Below are 8,163 nucleotides of genomic sequence, written 5' to 3' on the forward strand. Positions count from 1 at the left end.
TGTTACAAGGTGTGAAGTTGAGTCAGACTCAATGTCCGACCACTGCAGAAGATAGAGAGAAAATGAAAGTCATTCCCTATGCTTCAGCCATAGGTTCTATCATGTATGCAATGCTGTGTACCAGACCTGATGTGTGCCTTGCTATTAGTTTAGCAGGGAGGTACCAAAGTAATCCAGGAGTGGATCACTGGACAGGGGTCAAGAACATCCTGAAATACCTGAAAAGGACTAAAGATATGTTTCTTGTTTATGGAGGTGACAAAGAGCTCGTCGTAAACGGTTACGTCGGTGCAAGCTTTGACACTGATCCGGATGACTCTAAGTCACAAACCGGATACGTATGTTTATTAAATGGTGGAGATGTCAGTTGGTGCAGTTCCAAACAAAGCATCGTGGCGGGATCTACATGTGAAGCGGAGTACATAGCTGCTTCGGAAGCAGCAAATGAAGGATTCTGGATGAAGGAGTTCATATCCGATCTAGGTGTCATACCTAGTGCATCGGGTCCAATTAAAATCTTTTTGAGAATACTGGTGCAATTGCCTTGGCAACGGAATCCAGATTTCACAAGAGAACCAAGCACATCAAGAGACGCTTCAATTCCATCCGCGATCAAGTCAAGGAGGGAGACATAGAGATTTTCAAGATACATACGGATCTGAATGTTGCAGACCCGTTGACTAAGCCTCTCTCACGAGCAAAACATGATTAGCACCAAGACTCCATGGGTGTTAGAATCATTACAATGTAATCTAGATTATTGACTCTAGTGCAAGTAGGAGACTGAAGGAAATATGCCCTAGAGGCAATAATAAAGTTGTTATTTATATGTCCTTATATCATGATAAATGTTTATTATTCATGCTAGAATTTTATTAACCGGAAACTTAGTACATGTGTGAATACATAGACAAATAGAGTGTCACTAGTATGCCTCTACTTGACTAGCTCATTGAATCAATGATGGTTATGTTTCCTGACCATAGACATGAGTTGTCATTTGATTAACGGGATCACATCATTAGAGAATGATGTGATTGACTTGACCCATCCGTTAGCTTAGCACGATGATCGTTTAGTTTGTTGCTATTGCTTTCTCCATAACTTATACATGTTCCTATGACTATGAGATCATGCAACTCCTGAATACGGAGGAACACTTAGTGTGCTATCAAACGTCACAACTTAACTGAGTGACTATAAAGATGCTCTATAGGTGTCTCCAATGGTGTTTGTTGAGTTGGCATAGATCGAGATTAGGATTTGTCACTCTGAGTATCGGAGAGGTATCTATGGGCCCTCTCGGTAATGCACATCACTATAAGGCTTGCAAGCAATGTGACTAATGAGTTAGTTGCGGGATGATGCATTAAGGAACGAGTAAAGAGACTTGTCGGTAACGAGACTAAACTAGGTATTGAGATACCGACGATCGAATCTCGAGCAAGTAACATACCGATGAAGATCTTCGTAGAATATGTGGGAGCCAATATGAACATCCAAGTTCCGCTATTGGTTATTGACCCGAGACATGTCTTGGTCATGTCTACATAGTTCTCGAACCCGTAGGGTCCGCACGCTTAACGTTCGGTGATGATCGGTATTATGAGTTTATGTGTTTTGATGTACCAAAGGTAGTTTGGAGTCCCGGATGTGATCACAGACATGACGAGGAGTCTCAAAATGGTCGAGACATAAAGATCGATATATTGGATGACTATGTTTGGACATGAGGAAGGTTTCGATAGAGTTCGGGCATATACCGGAGTATCAGGGGGTTACCGGAACCCCCCGGGGAGTCAATGGGCCTTAATGGGCCATAGTGGAAAGGAGGAGGTGGCGGACAAGGTGGGGACGCGCCCCCCCAAGCCCAATCCAAATTGGAGGGGGGGCGGCCCCCCTTTCATTCTCTCTGTCTCCCCCTTCCGTCCCTCTCCTACTCCAACTAGGGAAGAGGGAATCCTACTCCCACCAGGAGTAGGACTCCCCCCTTGGGCGCGCCTAGGAGGCTGGCCCTCTCCCCCTCCTCCACTCCTTTATATACGGGGGGAGGGGGCACCCCATAGACACAGAAGTTGATCATTGATCCCTTAGCCATGTGCGGTGCCCCCCTCCACCATAATGCACCTCGGTCATATCGTAGCGGTGCTTAGGCGAAGCCCTGTTCTCGTAGCATCATCATCACCGTCATCACGTCACCGTGCTGATGAAGCTCTCCCTCGACACTCAGCTAGATCGAGAGTTCGTGGGATGTCACCGAGCCGAACGTGTGCAGATCGCGGAGGTGCCGTACTTTCGGTACTAGGATCGGTCAACCGTGAAGACGTATGACTACATCAACCGCGTTGTCATAACGCTTCTGCTTACGGTCTATGAGGGTACGTAGACAACACTCTCCCCTATTGTTGCTATGCATCACCATGATCTTGCGTGTGCGCAGGATAATTTTAGAAATTAATGTGTTCCCCTACAACAAAGTGATCAGTAGCAAAGTAGTATGATAGTTTTGATAGTAGTAGCAGCAATAGTAACGGTAACCATGATAGCAGTAGTTTTGTAGCAAGTGCAATAGTAACGATAGCAGTAGTACCTTAGCAAGAACAATATAAGATAGATTCGTAGGCATTGCATCAGTAATTTGTTGGATGATATTCATCATGTGACAGTCATAACCTAGGGCGATACGGCACTAGATCCAGTTCATAAATATAATGTAGGCATGTATTTCGTAAATAGTCATACGTGCTTATGGAAAGAACTTACATGACATCTTTTGTCCTACCCTCCCGTGGCAGCGGGGTCCTATTGGAAACTAAGGGATATTAAGGCCTCCTTTTAATAGAGAATCAGAACAAAGCATTAACATAAGGTGAATACATGAACTCCTCAAACTACAATCATCACCGAGAGTGGTCCCAAATATTGTCACTTCGTGGTTGTTGGATCATAACACGTAGTAGGCGACTATAACTTGCAATATCGGATCTAGAACATGGATATAATTGTGATAACATAAACGGTTCAGATCTGAAATCATGGCACCCGGGCCCAGAGTGACAAGCATTAAGCATGGCAAAGTCATAGCAACATCCATCTCAGAACATAGTGGATACTAGGGATCAAGCCCTAACAAAACTAACTAGATTACATGATGAATCTCATCCAACTCCTCACCGACCAGCGAGCCTACGAAGGAATTACTCACTCCCGGTGGGGATCATCATGGGATTGGCAATGGAGAAGGGTTGGTGATGACGAAGAGCGAAGATTCCCCTCTCCGGAGCCCCAAATGGACTCCAGATCTGTCCTCCCGATAAAGAACAGGAGGTGACGGTGGCTCCGTCTCGTGGATCACGATAATTCTTTATTCCTGATTTTTTCGGGGAAAATAGGATTTTATAGTGTCAGTTTTAGGTTCTACAGGGCCACCAGGTGGGGACAACCCACCTGGCGTGCCTAGGGGGCAGGCGCGCCCTGGTGGGTTGTGCCCACCCAGGTGCCCCCCTCAGGTGTCTCTTGGCTCCACAAATTCTCTTTTATTGTATAAAAAATCCTCGCAAAGTTTCGTTCCATTCCGAGAACTTTTATTTCTACGCAAAAACAACACCATGATAGTTCTGCTGAAAACAACGTTAGTTCGGGGTTAGTTTTTAGTATCATTCAAATCATGCAAATTAGAGTCCGAAACAAGAGGAAAAGTGTTAGGAAAAGTAGATACATTGGAGACGTATCAATAACTCATCAACTACACTTATTAATATCTAGTAAGCAAAAACAGAATTTGTAGTACAAGAGAGTGTCACTCACCCGAAGTTGTAAGGAAGTAGTATTTCTGGTTGGGTATTTAGGTGCTTCAAGAACTGTAGCAAGCATTTCTCTGTCTATGGCCGATCATATTCTTGTAACCATGTCTTTTCATTAATGATATTTGGGTCAATGAACCCAATGCCATAGCGTCCAGCTCTTTTCATTCCATACATCTTCATTCTGCATAATACCATAGAAAAGAATATAATGAGGATAATTACAGGTAATGAACGAGCACTACAGCTAGCTAGAGACTTAAATTACAGAAAGAAATCACTTACAGACAATAGCAACTGACGATAGATTTGTCGAGTGCGTCTTGATTGAATAACTGAAACATTTCTTGAAACTCAACCCATAGATCTTTTTCATGGAAGTAATGCTCTGCCTCGACCTTCACCATGAGGGACCCTCGATCGGTAGTATTTGCTTCTCTCATGTAGGATTCATGTAATTCATACATTCTCGTTGATAGACGCGGGATCTCCTCAGGCTTGACCAGAGGTTCGCCACATGCATATTTCGGTTTTAGTTCCTCCTCTTTAAACGTTTCCATGGGCTCGATGCCTAGGAGTTGTTCTACAGTGACACCGGCCTCTTCAACCTGCCTTCTATGATCGTCGGTTATTACCAGCTGATCGGCATCGTTACTCACATGTGTTGGTACAATGAGCGGGGGGATCGATTACACCGCCTGTTCTCCCAGCTGGGGAACATTTTTCCCACTTTTTTGGCAGCTTCTTGGCTCGAGCTCGAGCTCGAGTCCTTCTTTTTTTGTGCTTGATATGACTTTCTTGATTTGGCGCTCATAGTCTGAGTCCCTATGCTTGGCAGCTAGTGGTTGAACCATATCAATATTGTGCTGCATGACATGCTCAGGTACTTTCTCCTCTGGCGGCGGGGGCGATTTCGGTCCAAAATGGGCCTGCACTTGGGCAGCGACTTCGGCTTTGTTTTCCTCTTCAGTCAAGTGGTAAGGCAACCTCGGAACAGGCTTGAGGCTTGGACCAACTTTGTATCTCTTGCCTCCTGTTGTACCGCTAGCCGTCGTAGCTGTGACGCCTCTCTTCCCCTGTTGCTTAGGCGGCGGAGATGGCTGACGCGGTGCCTGACTTGGAGGAGCAGGAGTCTGCTGACGCGGTGGCGAACTTGAAGGAGCGAGAGTCTGCTGACGTGGTGGCGAACTTGGAGGAGCAGGAGCTTGCTGATGCGGTGCCGGACTTGGAGGAGCAGGATTCTGCTGATGCGGTGACGAACTTGAAAGAGCAGGAGTCTGCTGACGCGGTGGCAGACTTGAAGGAGGAGCCGGCTGACGCGGACGGGAAGACACTAAGTAAACCAAATCTACATATGCAAATTAAGAGTTAATTTGAGCTCAAATTGCATATAAATCAAATAAACTATCACATATAATTACTCCCAAACTAAAACCCATAAATCACTATATTATAGAGCATTGCAAGAGCTAATCTAGTAATGAGAGATAAAATGACAAAGTTGCTAACCTCTGTGATCACTTGGATGAATGGGGCCTTCAAGTGCATCCAGACACCGTGCCATGTTGCATCCTACGGGTGCAAGAACATTTAGGAGGGGACGTGGACCTTTCCATAGCAATCAGCAAACAGTTCAATTAGGACTTTCATGACCTTCACCACGTAGCCCAATATAGAGGCTTGGTCTGCCAGCTGGAGGTCATGGGCTGAATGCAAGTTGCACTGGCCCAAGAAAATGATGCACACTATATATTACTTCATGTCTTGTTTTTAGTACCACATTGGTTGTTTAAGACGAGTTAGATTTATTTATAAGCGTTGCGCAGGACATGGTTAGCACCACATGGTATGTGTGGTAAGCAATTTCATATTTGAAATTATGCAGTTGAGTTATGAGGCTTTAATTTAAGTGGTGATTTAGATAATAGGAAATAGAAGTAGATGAAAAATACAAAATAAAAAACTGAAAAAGAAAAAATATGAAAAAAGTTTCTTATCACACACCGACATGGTGTGGTAGCAATTTTTTTGCCACTTCTATTGGCTCGTGCCACGCGCTTTGTTTTTTTTTTGTGTCTAGCAGAGATTGGCAGTACCTCTTTCCCACTGGCCTCAGACAAGAACAATTAGGACAAACATTAAACCAACAATGACTTTGTTAGGTTATCTTCAAAGCGGACCCTCAAATCTCCCGCGGGATCCAGAAACCATCCAACGCAGGTCTGTATTGGTCCACCGAGCGGTCAAGACCATATTTTTCCAGTAAACTGAAACCAAACGTGAAGCGTTTTGCAAGAGTTCGGACATCTGCATGATGAATCAAAAGTCACCACGTATCTCTCTCTCTGTCCGGATGGCGGAAAACTGCTGTTGTGCTGCTATTTGGGTTTAGCGGAAGAATTAGCATGCTTAACGTTTGCGAAAGGCACTCAATCACTTTGTTTCAATTTTTTCTCTTCAAATGCTTCATTTCATTTGGCGGAAGGTAGCTAGCTTTGGCGGAAGTTGCAAGGATTATAGCTAAGCAAGCATGGTGTGCTTTGAATTAGTAGCATCATTTTCATACGCCTTCCGCCCTGCACCATGGCTAATTTTGGATGTCTGGAGACGTAGGTACGTAGCACCACCTTGATTACAAACTGTAGCTGGCCCCTCTTACAGTGGTGTCGTCTATGCTGCGAAGCAAGAGGTGAGCCATGTAGTGGTAAGCTGCCTCCGTGAGGTGGACACCGTCCCAGAAAAGGCGAGACGACGGGTTCTGGCATAGGTTTCCACCGTCGTCACCACAGAGAAGCGTGACGGGCCCTCCACAACACGGGGTAAGAAGAGCGTCCTCTTCAAGACCTGCAGAGTCGCAAGCATCAGTACAATCCTCACCGGCGCACACCATGTAAACAGGGCTACGTACAGAATATGTGGTGCTGGGCTGACTGACCGAACTTGGCAGGCGACTCCATCATGTCCATGACGGGGCCGAATTGGTCGGCATAGACGATGGTGGTGCCGGGGTGCCTGACTCGGAGCTTGTCCAGGGCCTCCTGCAGCAGCAAGTTGTGGTGCGTCGCTAGCTTGTTGTAGTCTTCGAGGCAATAGTCGCCGGTGAGGATCTTGGGGACGCATCCCAACGGGATCACCCCAGGCACCACTAAACTCGTCGCCCCGTGCTTGATGAGCCTCTGTTTCAAGTGCTAATCAACGCGCGCGGCTAGATAATAAAGATAATAACCTGCAGTGTTGACGAGGCGATTGAGGCCGGTACCTCGACGGCCATGGAGATGGCACCGACGACATCTGGAACTAGCGCCATCCCTGCCGCGCCGTTCTCGACGAAGATGCCGTAATCATTGGTCCCGAATTCCCCCACGACGAAGAGCGATCTGCTGAAGAACGTTTCGCACTCTGCGTACGTAGATTAGAGATAAATCCGCTGTCACTCTGCAGTTTACCGGCTGAAACGCGTGGTTAATTAGAGTTGGACCACCTTGGGTTGTGCCGCAGAGCGAAGGCTTGAGAGACTCGAACCACCGCAGCTGCACGCCCAGGCTGGTGCTGAGAGGCTTCCTGGTGCGGGGAAGCAGGCGGCGGAAGAAAGCGGCGTCGAGAGCGGTGGAGCCGCTGACGGCGAAGTTGGCGCCATGGCGGAAGCTTCCGTTGTGCGCCAGCGACGGCGGGACGAACGGCAGGCCCAGGTGTTGCGCTAACTAATCCGGCCCCAAACAAAGAACAGCCAATAATTAACATCGGCCGGGAGCAGTACGTAGTGCGTAGTGGTAGCTAGCGATAGCGTACCGATGAAATCGACGACGAGGCGGCCGTCGGAGCAGCGGCCGGTGGGGCGGCCGAAGAAGGTGGAGCCGTAGGGCGGGCGCAGGACGTAGTCGGCGCGGGCGCTGGAGGGGAAGACGACGAGGTTGTTGCCGGTGTCGGAGGAGGAGCCGCCGAAGCTGAAGATGGAATCGTATCGCCCGGCCGCGGAGACCGGGCCCAAGAGTGGTACGAGGAGGAGCCAGCAGACGGCAGCGCACAGGCACAGCCGCTTGCTCCTCATCTTGCTTGATCGAGAAATAATTTCTGACACGGAGAGGGATGGAGTGAATGCCGGCCAGGTAAAGCCACGAGTTTCAGCTACCTTGGTACTCCTACAAACAACCAGACCACCTCTCCCTGTCGGAATAAATTCTTACAACGACAGCCACTACAGGAGCAATTTAATTAGAGGGACGATGATCTAGAAATAATAGTACTCTGTTCCAAAATAAATGTCTCAACTTTGTAAGTTAAGACACTTATTTTGAGACGTATGGAGTAATAAACAGTTTACAATCACATTCATGGCACGATTATCACCTTCGCTACATAA

General features: G+C 47.1%; 1 protein-coding gene across 2 annotated transcripts; it reads right to left on the bottom strand.

The window, feature by feature from the left end:
• Nucleotides 1-6,240: 6,240 nt before the first annotated feature.
• LOC125509938 (GDSL esterase/lipase At5g45910) lies at nt 6,241-7,917 on the bottom strand. 2 transcript variants are annotated; one of them, XM_048675006.2, is made up of 5 exons: nt 7,593-7,917; nt 7,285-7,500; nt 7,063-7,202; nt 6,712-6,979; nt 6,241-6,647 (listed from the first exon to the last, which is right to left on the bottom strand). In XM_048675006.2, the coding sequence occupies exons 1-5, from the start codon at nt 7,849-7,851 to the stop codon at nt 6,436-6,438; spliced, it is 1,095 nt and encodes a 364-aa protein (XP_048530963.1). In that variant the 5' UTR covers nt 7,852-7,917; the 3' UTR covers nt 6,241-6,435. The 2 variants fall into 2 exon arrangements, with proteins under 2 accessions (XP_048530963.1, XP_048530964.1); XM_048675007.2 differs by having other exon boundaries at nt 6,739-6,979; nt 7,593-7,914.
• Between the last annotated feature and the right edge of the window lie 246 nt (nt 7,918-8,163).

This window comes from Triticum urartu, chromosome 5A, assembly GCF_056163025.1.
Source record: "Triticum urartu cultivar PI428250 chromosome 5A, HENAU_Tu73, whole genome shotgun sequence".
Taxonomy (NCBI): Eukaryota; Viridiplantae; Streptophyta; class Magnoliopsida; order Poales; family Poaceae; genus Triticum; species Triticum urartu.